At 45.2% G+C, this 15257-nt stretch overlaps 1 protein-coding gene across 1 annotated transcript in view; it reads left to right on the top strand.

The window, feature by feature from the left end:
• The window catches only part of MAPRE2 (microtubule-associated protein, RP/EB family, member 2), a 37367-nt gene extending 23689 nt beyond the window's left edge, over nucleotides 1-13678 (top strand). The window contains exons 4-6 of the mRNA XM_010152179.1: nucleotides 2373-2512; nucleotides 7463-7621; nucleotides 12595-13678. Of these exons, the coding sequence (XP_010150481.1) occupies nucleotides 2373-2512; nucleotides 7463-7621; nucleotides 12595-12666 (371 nt within the window). The 3' untranslated portion in view covers nucleotides 12667-13678. The remainder of the gene's footprint in view (nucleotides 1-2372; nucleotides 2513-7462; nucleotides 7622-12594) is intronic.
• The last annotated feature ends 1579 nt before the right edge of the window (nucleotides 13679-15257 follow it).

Below are 15257 nucleotides of genomic sequence, written 5' to 3'. Positions count from 1 at the left end.
GGTGCAGGCTACAGTAAATAAATGTTGATACCTCGCCTTAGCCTAAACGTACGGGTAATTTACAGTTGCAGGTGGTACGGGTATTCATTACGTAACTTGAGGCCCATCTAGGATACTACAAAGTGATTATTTCATGTGTGTGTTTATCTTGCATATTTCGACACCAATTGTTTTCTTCTGTTTCTCTGTTAATCCAAATCAAAATGGTTTTCCTGGTTTTGAGAGCATCACAGCAATCCTGCTCATAAGCAGATGATTTTTAGTTAGTCAAAATACGGACTGAACCTGGAAAGCGTGGGATGAAGGCAGGGTGCTAAAGTTTATGAAATTGCCTGAAGAAAGAAAAAGCAGCAGAAGATCTTGGCGTTTTTCAAGATTTCCCAGAAATGGTTTGTTCTTTGCTGATCTAAGTATGATGTGACGTTTAATTTCAGACCTGTACATAGCACTGAATTTTCCCTACCTTAGTGAGTCTGTGTACTGTATCTGAAATAGTCTAGAGGTGAGATTGTGGGTGTAATTATAAGGATTTAGGCTTGGAAGTTACTGGACTGGAGTCACTAATTAAAAAAAAAAAATATTTTTTCCCTTATTTGTCTCATTTTAAGGATCATAGAAGAGGAGGGCGAACATCTTGCCCAGAGATGCTTGCATGAGTCAACTGAATTACCCAGTTGTTTATGTATGTTCTGTTGGCTTTAGGTGACCCAGTTAAAACAGAGTTAGCCTTAGAGGTGGAGGAGATGCTTGTTACAGAGAGGCCTGTGACTAAATAAGAAAAGCCTATGCTAGGCTTTTGATTCAATAACCCATTGCTGCTCTCCTTTCCCATTGCTTTGCAGCTTCTCCAAGGGACCACTCGTACCCAGTTCTAGGTCAGTAGAGACCTAGAGAAAGCTCCAGGGTTTGGGCAGCCTGACAAGTTGTCTTTCTCCCCCTCCTGCCCTTTCCTGCCTCCTTGAGGTTTCTTCTTGGCAAAGCCTTCGTAGAACATTGGTTTTTACAATAAATTGCTTCGCTAAGGTGTTACCTGACGCTGGGAAATGGGTCGTTGTGGAAATGACAACTTGGAACAATTTGTAGTGTGCCCTAAATCTAATCATCTTATGGGGGGAACAGGTGGGGAGGTGTAGGGTGGAAGGTGGGACCAAATCCCTCCAGAGGTGGTGACTGCAAGCCCGGAGCTCAGCTGGGAGCTGGGTGCTTGCTGGATTTGGGTGTTTTCCTGCACCCTGTGTGGCCCAGCTGTCAGAGCCGACAGCGTTTGATGGAGGAGGTTGGCCATGGAGCCCATCGTGTTCTGCTTTCTCTAAGAAACAGTGCTAAGGGTGCTGCAGAGCAGGACTTCTCATTCACATCCCTGCTTAGCATACCAAATAAAATAGGTCAGAAAGAGGGACGAATTTCTGTCCTGTTGCCTTAACCCAAGCAGGTTTTGTACCAGATGTATGTTCACTGCATCTGGAGTGTATTCCTCGTTGGCAGGAATAAGGAAAAGGCCTTGAGCCTAGAAGTCCAGTGCTTGTGGGAGCCCAGGCAAAGTGGATGGCTGGCTGTGAGCCAGGCACTCGCGTACCAGGGCTGAGCAACTAAATCAAACCACTGGCAAGGAGAGGAAAGCTGGAGAGGCAGAGCAAGGTGTGAGGAAGCAGGCTGTGAGGTTGGCGTGAAGGCGCTGCAGACCCTTTCACATCCGTGTTCCTCTGCTCGGGCATCCGTGTGCCACAGGCGTTGTGAAGAACGAGTGGCACCTTTGCTCGTTGCCGTTTCTGCTAGCGAAGGTGCCGCTCCGTGTGCTGGCAGATTTGCAGTGCAAGTCATTAAAACAAATAGCATAACCAAATCAGGTAAAAACTCATCTCTTGGTCACTATGGCAACCGTGAGTTCACTGATGGATTCAATTTTGTGTGCACGGCCTGAATTTCAATGCCCTTGTCTCAGGGAGGGTTTACATGTGGAGATGAGGGAAACGCAGTTAGCTGAGTTTTCCAAGTCTGTCTTTCTCCAGGGGAATTGAACATAGATATGTACACTAAATATTGGGTGGGGGGAATGCTCTGTTACTGCTTTTTTTGTTTAAAGCTGAAAGCTGCTGACAGCTAAGGGAACTTTATCCCCTTGGTTTGATGTTTGTTAATTTTATTTTCAGAATTCCTTCACTCTCAGTAGTAAACTCAAAGTAAAACTGCTAGGAAATCTGATTTTTCCTTTCCTAAGGTATAGCAGCAGCCCTGGAACTTCCTCCGCTGTCACCTTGAAGGGAGAATGGCTGTGTGTAAATGACATACTTTTGTTTCGGTGCAAGGTTAATAGGGATGTATTTATCATGGAGGTAAATCTTGATTGCTATTTTATTTGTTGCATTTTTCAGGTGCTGCTAAATCCAGTCCAGCTTCTAAACCAGGATCAACACCTTCTCGCCCATCTTCAGCAAAAAAAGCTGCACCAAGCAGCTCAGCATCCAAATCAGATAAAGATCTGGAAACTCAAGTCATACAGCTCAGTGAACAGGTAAATTTGCTTTAGGCCTAAAATTAGGTGCATTCATTGTCACAGGCAGGCATGGAATCTAATGATGCTCTGTTGAATGATGCTCTCTAGAATTATGAAGGGACAAAAGATTGAAATAGCTCAGCTGGGAAGAAAAAAGTGATCTATTGTTAAAAATAACATCTGACAGAGATGGCTGGTGTTTGCCAGTATTTTTAAAAGGTGGTCTTAGGAATGACAGGTAAGTCTTGCTAAAGTATGATAATTTTATTAGATTTTGAAATGTATCTTTTATTTCACTTGGATAGGAAAAATCCCAATAGTGTCTTTGCTCTTGCTTATTACAAACTTGAAATAAATCATTTTAATGTGTCACTGTGGAGAAAACAAGCCTGTTTGTAATACCAAGGTGAATGAGATTTGCAGCTGAATTGAGACTAGCTCATTGGACCCCTCTTTCTGGAAGGAAGGCGTTAAGGTAATAGCCTTTTTCATTTAAAAATGTGATCTACCTTGTTGAGAATACTTAGTTCTATTGTGAACAATGTTACGCAATATAATTAATGAGGTGTCAGATTTTCTTTTATGTTAGGAATGTAGATTTTAATTTATGCTACGGACCTTTACATCACTCTGTCGTTCCTGGACATGCAAGAGTCTGCACTGGGCATGAATAGATATCCGCATCTGGCTAAAGACTGCTGTCAGATTGGTGTAAATGCCACTGGTATAAATGAGGCATGATTCTTTATTTGTCCTGGACGAGGGAAAATGGAAAGGAAAACCCTCATGTGTTTAGAGCCTGAGCTGCTTGGCAGCTGCATTCAGGAAGAATAAGTTGGTATTCCAGATAAAGGATAATTTTCCACAATTATAAGGGCGTTTCAGTTTCAGACTTCCATTGACCTGAACAGCGAACGTTTCAGTTTGTTGGGGCACTGTTCGTAAACTCTTGGTTACCACTGTTTAAGGTGGTAGATGGGCAGCCACATCCCACGTGTGATTCTACTGCAGCTTCAGTGTATAATTCTGAGCAGCAGAGCACAACAGGGTCCACCAGGCTTCCAGGCGGGCTTTTGACTGTCGCTGTAACAGGGAAGTTTTTAGATGTTGCACAAGGAATTGTTGTATATATTTTTTATAGAATCTTTCTTTTTTTAATCAGCCTAAGAGTGGAGTTCCAATGTCAGCTTAATGCAAGTTAAACCATGACATTTGTACTCGGAAGTCAGAATGTGTTCGCTTCGGCAGGAAGAGTTGGTTGGGATCTGAGCACCATAAAAATATTTGATCTTTACTAAAATAGACAGTTGCTATCACATCCACTGCTAATGTATTCCTAGCATGTTCCATGTGTGAAAACCTTAAGCTTTATATACAAATAACCCTGAGGGAAAACTGATTATTTCCCCATCACCAAAGAGGAGAAGAAATTTTGAGGACTTGGAAAGTTGGTGCTTTAATAGCTAGTTTTTAAGAGACCTCTTTTAGCTAGAATGGTCTGGAAGGCATTTTTTTTTTTAATGCTGGCAGCGTTTGGTATTTCATTTCCCACTAATGGTTACTTGTGCGCCCTGGGCATATAACACAAGCCAAAAGAGCTGTGCTGAAGCAGCTCTGAGCCAGGGTTTTTCTGACCCCTAGTCTGAACATACTGGAAGAGCCACATTGCCTGGTTTACCACTCTCCAGCAATCAGGGAGATGAGAGCAGCAGCCACTTCACCCCTTTGCTGTCTTGATTATGAGTCAGGAAAGTTGAATCTGATATCCACAGACACTATTCCTATGTGGCTGTAACAGATTTGGTTTTTTCTTCAGCCCTTTCATGGATGGCAGCTAAGGGAGATTGAAACTTCTGAACATCCATGCAATTTGTAGCGGAAAAATTTAAGTAGCGAGACGGTCTATACAATGTATTTTACCACAGGGTTACTTAATGAGCTATTCGCAATAATCGTAAGCCATCCATAACATTTTTCTAGTTTAATGGCTCCCAACAATCTTAAAAGTTCCTCTTAAAATGGTCTTAGCTATTTCCTTAGTCTGTGCTAGTAAATTAAACATTTCCAAGGAATGTCACTGTGCACTGGATCTTGATTACCCATAGCATTAACATGCTGAAGGGGTCCCTGCTGGGGTTTTGGTCTGTGCCAGCTAGTGCTCTCCCAGAGAGTGTGAGTGCAGCTGAGGAGACAGCACAGACGAGGGACACTTACATCTGGAGAGGGACCTTCACATGTGGTGGATGGTCCCAGGAACTGTTAATTGTATGCTGTTGTACACATAGTTACTGAAACAGCATTATCTTGGCTGCGTGTCTACAATACATACTTAATTACAGACTCACAGAATGGTTTGGGTTGGAAGGGACCTTAAAGACCATCTAGTTCCAACCCCCCTGCCATGGGCAGGGACACCTTCCACTAGACCAGGTTGCTCAAAGCCTCATCCAGCCTGGCCTTGAACACTTCCAGGGATGGGGCATCCACAGCTTCTCTGGGCAACCTGCTCCATATAATCTCCAACCTGTCTCTGCAGTCCTGTGAGTATTCACACGGCCAATAAGTAGCATCAGAGAAAAGACCAGTTAGTAGGAACTGTTGCCTTTGCACCCGTTAACTGGAGCTCAGAGGGCTGCTTCTGGTCCAGGAACAGAGCATGGAGTTACTGTGCACTGTTCCTCATACAGGATTAGCCTTTTGGCATGTAAATAGATGGAAGAAGTAGCATGTGGATCATAGAATCACAGAATGGTTTGGGTTGGAAGGGACCTTAAAGACCATCTAGTTCCAACCCCCCTGCCATGGGCAGGGACACCTTCCACTAGACCAGGTTGCTCAAAGCCTCATCCAGCCTGGCCTTGAAGACTTCCAGGGATGAGGCATCCACAGCTTCTCTGGGCGACCTGTTCCAGTGCCTCACCACCCTCTCCGGGAAGAATTTCTTCCTGATATCTAATCTAAACCTCCCCACTTTCAATTTGTACCCATTACCCATTGTCCTGTCACTACAGGCTCTTGTAAAAAGTCCTCTCCCAGCAAGTGGATGTACTAATTACTGGAAGAAAACCAAATTAACGTGTCACTGGCAGGGAGCTGATACGTAACTGAAGAAGAGCCTATCTAGTTTGTTGTAACAGTGTTTACTGTATACTCTAATTAGATGTGCACATATATGCATAGTTTAATGATTCTGTTTGTTAAAACAGACTAAATGTATAGAATGAAAACATGAGAATGCCATCCGAGTAAATAGGTCAGAATGGGAGACAGTCTGAGCTATTAGCTGCTAGTGTTTCAGCTGAAGTTTGGTGTTTTCCCAAGCTCTAGCCAGCACAGAGCAAGAGATCTGGAAGCAGTTACGTTCTTGTTCTGCCCGGATGCAGGATCTTGAGGAATAAGCTGCTGCAGATCCAGGAGACACGTCTTAAATGTGAGGTCTTCATCTATAGACTAAACTCTTGTTCTGTTTCCCTATTCCTACTTCCATGAATAAACCGTTAATTTTGAGGTGACTGGTCATTGTATCAGTCATAGATTCAAACTGTCACGGGAAAACTTAGGTGTGTCACCCTCAGGCAGCTGGTCAGAAATGGGTTCCTATGTGAATGAGATGCTCTGAGATCCTGCCCTGCTGGATGGGTTCTGCTGTCTGACACCTCTGAGAGGGCAATCAAAGGTCAGAAAAAGGCTTCGCTAGCTCAGCGGTTATGCAAAAAGGAACTGATAGGATTTAGTAGGCTGTCAAAGCATTGTTTGAACTCTGCTGGTGTTTTTACTAGTGAAGGAAATAAATTAGCTTGCAGCAGAACTGGCAACGCAGAACTGCCTGTGAAATTCTGTCAGTTCACTGAAATGTAGGCTGATGGGGTTTAATCTATTTAGCAAGTTTTCTTTAGAAAATCATTTGTGTAATTGCAGGCTTTTAAAATGTGAATGCTAATTTGGCTGTGACTGGGATTTGATTGGGGTCAGTGTGTTTACTGTAGACAGCTTCATCTGTGATTTTTCTGTTGGTTGTTACACTGCTGTCCTCCAGCTCTGAGAGCCACTTAGACGTTATCCTGATGGCGTATAGCCCGTTGGACAGTAAGTTTATCTCTTATGCTCCAACAAAATTGTTCTTCTTTTAAATATACATGTGTATACATATGTATACGTGTATATATATATAAAAATATATTGCAGCGTCGGTCATGATTGATATGAAGCCTCATGGTGACCAGCTGTGTTGCCCGTAAATGACGTGCAGCAGTCCTAGGGGTGTGATTGAGACTGACAGTGTAGCTGGAAGACTCCCATAAACAAGATTGCAAAGAGGAGGAGAGTTGGCATTTGAGAGAATTTGTTGACAAAAACGGCACATCAGTCAGAGCAGAAAGTCCATGGTGCCAGTGGTCACGGCAGAAAAGTGGGGAGGCAGAAAAGAAGAGGTGAAAAATCAACACAGCAGTACTCACATTTGCAACTAAAGGACCTGTTAATTTTCCTAACTAGACCATTTCCCTTGGTGAGCTTTTCTGCTACATCTACATATTTTTAGGCAAGGAGATATTGTGGGTTTCCCAACAACTGCGCATTAACCCAGGCAAAATAATGCAAGCACTGAGCTGAAAGTTTTGTTAATTACCGTTACATGACACTTCTGGCAGTGCTGTTAGGAGACGAGTCTTAAGTAGACCTGACTCCTGAACTGCTCCTTTGGGTTTCGGTATGAAAGAGCACTGAGAAAATTGACCTTTAAGGATCAAGGTTAAGATGTATCCCAGAGGAGTAATGGGGAAGCCTGATTTACTGCTCTCTATTGTGTCAGGTTCAATCTAGCTTCAGGGAAAAAAAAAAAGTGGACTTCATTTTAAGCTATGAAATTGAATATATATATATAAAAAAGGTTGTTTAGCATGCATAATTTTAGTCTGAGTTGTTTTGTCTGTAGTGCACCTGATGCATGACATCTTGGTTTATATGCAGGTACATTCATTAAAACTTGCACTTGAAGGCGTGGAGAAGGAAAGGGATTTCTACTTTGGCAAATTAAGGGAGATTGAACTTCTCTGCCAGGAACACGGGGGAGAGAATAATGACCTTGTCAATCGGCTAATGGAAGTCCTTTATGCTTCAGAAGAACACGTAAGTTAAAGCTTCATGTCTTTTTTGTAGACAAAACAACTTAATTTTGTAGAAGTTTATTGGCATACTATTGGGTCATGTCCTATATTTAGATCAGCAGAACTGTAGCAGCTAGGATTTCCCTGCCTCTTCCCCGAGGGAGGGAAGTTTGCAATTGCAAATGCAAACAACAGGCTTCTCAGCTTGGGGATGGGATTTGGGAGACTGCCTGCTTTTTGCTGCTTGGGTGTAGGTTTTGTATTCTAGGTTTGCAGAAGCTGACCTGAAAGGGAAGGGGGTGTGTCACAGTTTTAAATTAAGGTTCAGGACCATTTGAAATCAGCTCTGTTTTGTCTTTGCCTTTCTGCATGAAGTCTTTTACCGAAGGTCTTGAACGTGTTGAAAATCACAGGAATTCTGTCAGAGGTGCCGTTCAGTGCCTACAGCTGTGAACCTTCTCTGGCCCATGTGGCAGTGTTGGAATATCTGCAGTGCAGGTTGCCAAAAACATAATTGTATCTGCAGAGATAAAGCTCTTCAGCAATTCTTATCCTGTTGCTATAGGCAAAATTCTTCCTTTTATGAACCCAGTAATCCTCTATCACCGAAATTTCAGCAATGTATTGTCTGCAAGATTAAGCAAGAATCTCATTGCATCTTAGCCCTGCAGACGCTGAACAAAGCAAGAAGCTGCAAAGGGTGCTGGTTAAATTCCCCAGATACATTCAGGGATAATGATTCCGTGGAGATGTGACTGAACTACTCCCATTCATGCTCACTAAATCCCTGTATGCACTGCACTGACGACTGACCCTTCAGTCGCCAGCGGAGGGTGGCTCCGGTGTGTGTAAGCATCGACTTAACCCCTGGGCAGCACTGTGGCACCACGGCTGTTGTGTCGCTATTACCAGGAGGGTGTTGCAGCATCTAAATAAAATTCTGTATCAAAAGTAGTGCTGACGCAGCTACTAACTCACAGGCTTTTCTGAAAAAGACTGGTGGAGCAAAAACCTAAGTTAAGTGCAAGAGGGACACGAGCTTGTCCCTGACAGGGGCCACTGCTCAGATGAGAAAGTGACAGGGGAAAGAGGATTTATCCAATGGCATGGGGCAAGTGCTAGAGAGGAAAAGGAGGAGGAAACCGTTCTTTTCAGAGGAATATACAATAAGACAAATTTGCAAGGCACGTGGTAACAGGCTAAAAGAATTACATAAATATATTGGTTGGAGAAAATGTCTTCTGGATGCAAGAACAGTGATTTATTTATAAAGCAAAGCCAGAAAAATCCCTCTTCTCCCTATACCCCTACCACATCTGTCTGTTGGCTTGAATAGCAAGCGATTCCCCGCCAAGGAACGCATTTGTTGCTTTTCTTCCTGCAGTTTTCCTTATTGGCAGAACACACTACAGAACGTTCTACTTCAATTCGCATCCCAGTGTTTTATCCGCTTCCTCCCTCCAAGCCTTTCTCCGCTGAAAGCGGCACCCCTGCCTGCGAGCGAACCACGTAGGACGGCCGTGCCTTTGTCTAACGGTGTTTTGCAGTTGGAGGGTTTGTCGCTTCAGCGGGAGGGCCCTGCTCTCCCAGGGAAAAGAGTACAGGGGCCGGTTTTTGTGCCTTTGAGCGGGAGACTTGATCGCCTCATCTTCTGGGGTGCGTTTCCTCCTCGTCTTGGCAGATGGACTGAAATTTGCTGCGGAAAGACGCCAGCGCATCTGCACTAAAGCCAAGGCTCTGGTTCCCTTGCTGATGCAGGTCCCGCCTACTTCTTGGTTCAGACTTTGCTGTCTCATTGCCCTACTTTGCCCTTCAGTTCTGGTTTTTTTCCTCTGTAGTGAGTCTGTCCCAAGTTAAATTCCCTATCTTGCAGCGTTTTTCAGGTTAATCCCTCGGTAACAGCAATTCGGATTTCCCAATCCCCAGATGGGAAATAGCCCCAGTTCCCAAACCACAGGCAACTTCAGCATTCCAAGTTTCTTGCTAATGAGTTCATGGTAAATCTAGCTTGGATTTTTTTTTTTTAATCTCTCTTTCAGAGTGTGTCAAGTATACAGAAGCAAAGATTACATTAATTTTCAGGATTTGTGACATTTTTAAATGATATTGTGGCCATGAGGCTTTTATTTCTATCCTTCTTTTGGAAGGGGATGCGCAGTGATGCAGCTCGCACATACTGCACAAGTGATCCCTGACCAAAGCCTTGTACTTGAATATTGTGTCTAACGTAAATGTGTTTTCAGTTCATGGCAATCTCGACCTCTTCCTTCCTACCTGTAACTTGACAGGCATCTGCTCTGTTCAACATGGCATAGAGATCGTGTCCTATCTTTTATACCAACTGTTCCTACTCAGAAGGGATAAATCTCCCTTTATGCTTAATCTTCTGTTACGCTTAATTTAATCCAAAAAGAACAAATAAGGAAGAAAAAAAAAATCTGGACAGCACTGTAAGTGGTCACATCCCTCAGTAGCTCAGTAGGTCCCCCGTGAGCATTGTAGGCTGTCAGGTGAATTCTGTGTAGAATGATTCCAAGTGCAACTGTAGTGTTCAGTCCCTATAAAAACCATTCTCCGGAGGTTTGATTATTGTAGTATTGAATTGAAAAGATTTTTATCAGGTTCATGTCGTGGAGGTGTTGTTGAAACTAGACCGTGATAATTAACCATCTCACTTCATAAAGGCTGTATTTTAAAGACATTATCATCATTATAATTTCTGTCTTGATTTTGGTGAGGTTTTAACTCTTACAGCACAAACACCAATCCATTTGGATTCCTTGTTTCACAGCATCACAGAATGGTTTGGGTTGGAAGGGACCTTAAAGACCATCCAGTTCCAACCCCCCTGCCATGGGCAGGGACACCTTCCACTAGACCAGGTTGCTCAAAGCCTCATCCAGCCTGGCCTTGAACACTTCCAGGGATGGGGCATCCACAGTTCTCTGGGCAACCTGTTCCAGTGCCTCACCACCCTCTCCGGGAAGAATTTCTTCCTGATATCCGATCTAAACCTCCCCGCTTTCAATTTAAACCCGTTACCCCTTGTCCCGTCACTACAGGCCCTTGTAAAAAGTCCCCCCCAGCTTCCTTGTAGCCCCTTCAGGTAGTGGAAAGCTGCAATAAGGTCTCCCCGGAGCCTTCTCTTCTCCAGGTTGAACAAACCCAACTCTCTCAGCCTGTCCCCATAGCAGAGGGGCTCCAGCCCTCTGAGCATCTTCGTGGCCTCCTCTGGACTTGCTCCAACTGAAATATTTTCTTATTGCATAAGTTGCTCTGAGCTATTCTGGGAAAACTCCAGTCATGGCCTCCCTTTTCTTTTCAATTTTGCCTCAATTTGAAAACTTAGCTGTATGGAGTTGTTAAAGTTTGCTCAAGCCGCTCGCTTCTAACGAAAGCAGCTGGGAGCCAGGCGCGTTCTGCAGGGGCAGCAGTGTGTCAGCAATGCTGCTTTTGGAATGGCAGCTCAATGTCTTGGAAAAGGGTTTTCCTTCGGAGCTGCCTACAGCACAGCACTACTAATGCAGGGCAGAGATGTTGGGGATCTTCTCAGCAAACCGTGCTCCACAAAGATGGAAGCCATTCCAGAGGAAAGCTGTAAATGCAGCTGCCCTTAATGGGAATGCAGCAGTATTCCCATGATCCAGCCAGACTTTTTGAGCTCCGGTAACATCCAGGGCAACTCAAGGTACCGGGTCTGTTGTCTCTGAATCTGAAATTGTTTGAAAATGGTATCACCTGCCATGGGATCCAGCTTTCCTTTCGGGCAGGGATTCTTCTCCCACTGGGAATGCATATTCAGAGAGACAGCTCTGGGAAATACTCGGCGTAATAACCAGTTGCAAAAGGGGAAGTGTTCATTAGTGATTAGTGCTTTTAACAGTAGCTCTATAAACTACTGGGCTCAATTATTTTATTGCCGAAGAAACTGGGCTTGCAACTCTGGTTATGTTTTCCACATAGCGCTAAAAGTCACTGTTTTGGTAACCTTTGCGCTCTGCTCTAGCATGGGTATATTACCATGGGAAAGTAGCATGTCTGACCTCAAAAAGGAGGCTGAGTTTACTTTTTAAAGCAGGTGATAGCAGAAGTGTCATGTCCATTTAGTGATAGAAACCTAGAGTGAGGGTTGTGTGAAAACTAGAGCAGGCAGGTTCGGAAATGCTTGGGCAGACTGCAAATGAGAGGAGAGCAGGATGCTATGGGACAGCATCTGAGCTGGTGAGCATCTCACTGTCTAGCTCTTCAAAATGTTCATGTACCAGGATGGTTAACACTCGGTGGTGTTGAAAACTGACACTTTTTCTGCACGTGCCTCCCTTAAAAGCAAAGCCACTGCGTTTTGTTGCCATGTGACACAATGCTGCTTTTCTGGGGTAACGGCTCCATTTGTAACGCCCCCAACATCAGAAGGATAGAAACTGGTTGGAGCGAGTCCAGAGGAGGCCACGAAGATGCTCAGAGGGCTGGAGCCCCTCTGCTATGGGGACAGGCTGAGAGAGTTGGGCTTGTTCAGCCTGGAGAAGAGAAGGCTCCGGGGAGACCTTATAGCACCTTCCAGTGCCTGAAGGGGCTACAAGGAAGCTGGGGGGGACTTTTTACAAGGGCCTGTAGTGACAGGACAAGGGGTAACGGGGTTAAATTGAAAGTGGGGAGGCTTAGATTGGATATCAGGAAGAAATTCTTCACAGAGAGGGTGGTGAGGCCCTGGCACAGGTTGCCCAGAGAAGCTGTGGATGCCCCATCCCTGGAAGTGTCCAAGGCCAGGCTGGATGAGGCTTTGAGCAAGCTGGTCTAGTGGAAGGTGTCCCTGCCCATGGCAGGGGGGTTGGAACTAGATGGCCTTTGAGGTCCCTTCCAACCCAAACCATTCTGTGATTCTATGTACTCGTGCATGAAAACTGGGAGTAGAGCTCGAGGCTGCTGCCGTGGGGCGAGATTACATGAGGAATGCTTTCTGCTGAAGAACGTTTTGGGTTCTCTTTCTCTCTGCAGGAGAGCCACACAGAAGAGCATGAAGGTGAAGAGCAAGTCCATGAACAGCCCCAGCAGCAGGAGGAGTACTGACTCACCCAGCGTCTCTGACAATTTTCGTTCTGTGTGAGAACTTTCTTCTGGAGAATGGAACATGTGTGGCCTCAAACTTGGAAATCAGTTCACTCCCAGTCTGCCATTAACATTTTATGTACCATAGTGAGTGCCAGCCAACCACTGCATTCTGTACCCATCCTTTGCCAAGATGCATTTTGCAGACGTCTTCTTTCAGTGTATCTTCCCGAGAGGTCGGTCGTAGGGCTACATCACCCACTGTACGTCACTGCAACTTCACCACTTGGCTGCTTGAGATTTGTTCCGCTCTTTAAAAACAAAATATATATATTTATTTTTTTCTTTTTCGTCTTAAGTATGATACACTTGTAACTTGTTCTAACATATTTATATTGGCATTTTGTGTGGCAAGAAGTACCGTACCACTAGCTGTCTCTCTCACTTTGTGGGGCTTTTGCGTCTTCTAGTACCTCTGCGTTGGGGCGTAAATTCGGTGGAACAATTGGAATAAAGGATACCGTGGAAGTTGTACTCAAGCCATGGTGCTGAGGTGTGTTGTGGAGGAAACTGCTCATGTTGCTCACGTTTATCCCTGTCCTGCCTTCGCAGAATGGAAGGCAGAGCATCTGTTTAACTAGGAGAGATTTAAACCCCTGTGTTAGAAAGCTTGTTAGAAAGCTGCATGGGATGGTTTTTTGGCTTATTTCTGGAGGAACAGACATCCACTTAAGTGTTTTTTTGTTTGTTTGTTTGTTTTTTAAAACCCTCCTGGTTTCCTGAGTAGTCAATAGACATTTCCCAGCTTTTCTTCCTTCCTGAGGAATCCAGTCCCAGCCTCCAGCTGCAGCTCTGCCTCTGCAGAGCTCAGTGCTGATGGAGGAGGGAGATCTTGACACAAACTTAGCTGCAGGAGGTGATCTCTGCTGTTGTGTTTGGCTTCCCCACCCCACCCCTGCCCCCGGAGAGGGGACACTGTAGACCAGCCACCGCTTGTCGCTCTCCTTCCCCCCAGCCGTGCAGCTCTGGAAGACAGACAACTTCCTCACTCTTGCGAGGCGTGGGGAAAACCAGCAACAGCACTTAGTCCTGGTCCTGAACCCCCACCCCAGCTCCCTTGAAGAGGGCGGTGGGCGCCTCCTGGGTGTTGAGGCTGCTCCCAAAGCTCGGAGAGGAGCTGTCCTGGAGGCGGAACGCGCATGAGATGGGAACCAGCCGACCGAGGGGCACAGGGCCGGTTCTGCACTCTGCTGACCTTCCTCCGGCGAGGCTGGCGCAGTGCAGAACCATGACTGCCTTGGAGATGTCCACGTGAGAGCGCTCCCTTGGCGCTGTCCCATCGCCCTGTTCTCACTGATGGTATTTTATAAACAGAGGTATCTTGAAATACATAAAGCATTCCTTATTTTTCTCGTAGGACGGCGCAGCGTAGTTTCTCTGAATACTTAACGCTTGGTATTCCTGGTTTCTCACTTGGTATGCTTCATTCTGGATCGTTGCGCTGATTGAGGGACGTGGCATTCCCATTCCAAGCAGCAGTCACTGAAAAACTCCCAAGCCTAATGAACAGTTAAATCATCTTAGACCTTCATAGGCTCCTGAAGCCTAAATTTCCACCTTACGCTTCCACAGAAAGGTTTTTCCATAAATCAGCCCGCCAGCAAACACACGTGCACACTCAGTTTTCTGTTCCTCATCAATCTTTCGCAGCTAAGTGGCTCTTAGTTAAATGTGAGATCCCCGCTGTCGTGTTGCACCACAGACGATGTATAAAGTACTGGTAAGCATTAGAACAGGTATTTGCAGTCCCTTGATCGCTCCCCCTGCTCGGCAGAAGAGTTTCTGGACCCTGTGGGCTGGCGGTTTCCCAGCCCCTGCCTCCAGCATTGACCTCGCGTCCTACCCCGGGTGATGAGGTGAGAGTACTGCAACCCGCAGGCCAGCGCTTTCCTCTCCCATTTTCGATTAGTTACGAATAAGGTCTGGTTGATAAAACAGTGTATATCCCCAAATGAGTATTTCTGCAAATCGCCACAAATGGGAGAATTGTCATTTTCGTTGTATTTGTGTTTATTAGAACATATGTACTTCTTACAGTTGTCATTGTAATAAACGGTAGTTCTTCATAATGCTGTTGAACTGAAGAGCAGTTACTAATTTTCTCCAGTCTCCAGAATGTCCTGTGTGGGATTTCTGATGGGGTGAGGAGTTTGGGATCCGGGCTATAAACGTAATGTCATCGGTCTCTGCTTACTGCAGTTCATCCTCCTGCTAAGACTCGAGCAGATGCATGGAGAACACTTAAGCAAAAGCGTTGTTTTTCCCCAAGGTGCAAGCGGCCGGCTTGCTGAGCTCCCCCAGGGGGTTCGCAGTCGGGCTGTTGTGCCTCTCTCTCCTTTTTCTCTCTTTGAAGCACGTTTTCAAAAAGAATTTTAAAAAGCTGAACTTCATTTCCTGAAAATTCCTTATATCCTGTTTCTGGTCTGAGGACCGGAGCCCTCTCACTGCTTGTAGCAAGGGGGAAGTGACTGCCAGAGGGAGCCGGGGCAGTAAAGTACCTCGTGGGCACTATAGAAACTTGGCTGTGCTGAGGGGGGAGCGAGGCTATGCAA

The sequence above is a fragment of the Eurypyga helias genome, unplaced genomic scaffold (assembly GCF_000690775.1).
Source record: "Eurypyga helias isolate BGI_N326 unplaced genomic scaffold, ASM69077v1 scaffold3785, whole genome shotgun sequence".
Lineage (NCBI taxonomy): Eukaryota > Metazoa > Chordata > Aves > Eurypygiformes > Eurypygidae > Eurypyga > Eurypyga helias.
This window is presented reverse-complemented; position numbering and strand designations above follow the sequence as displayed.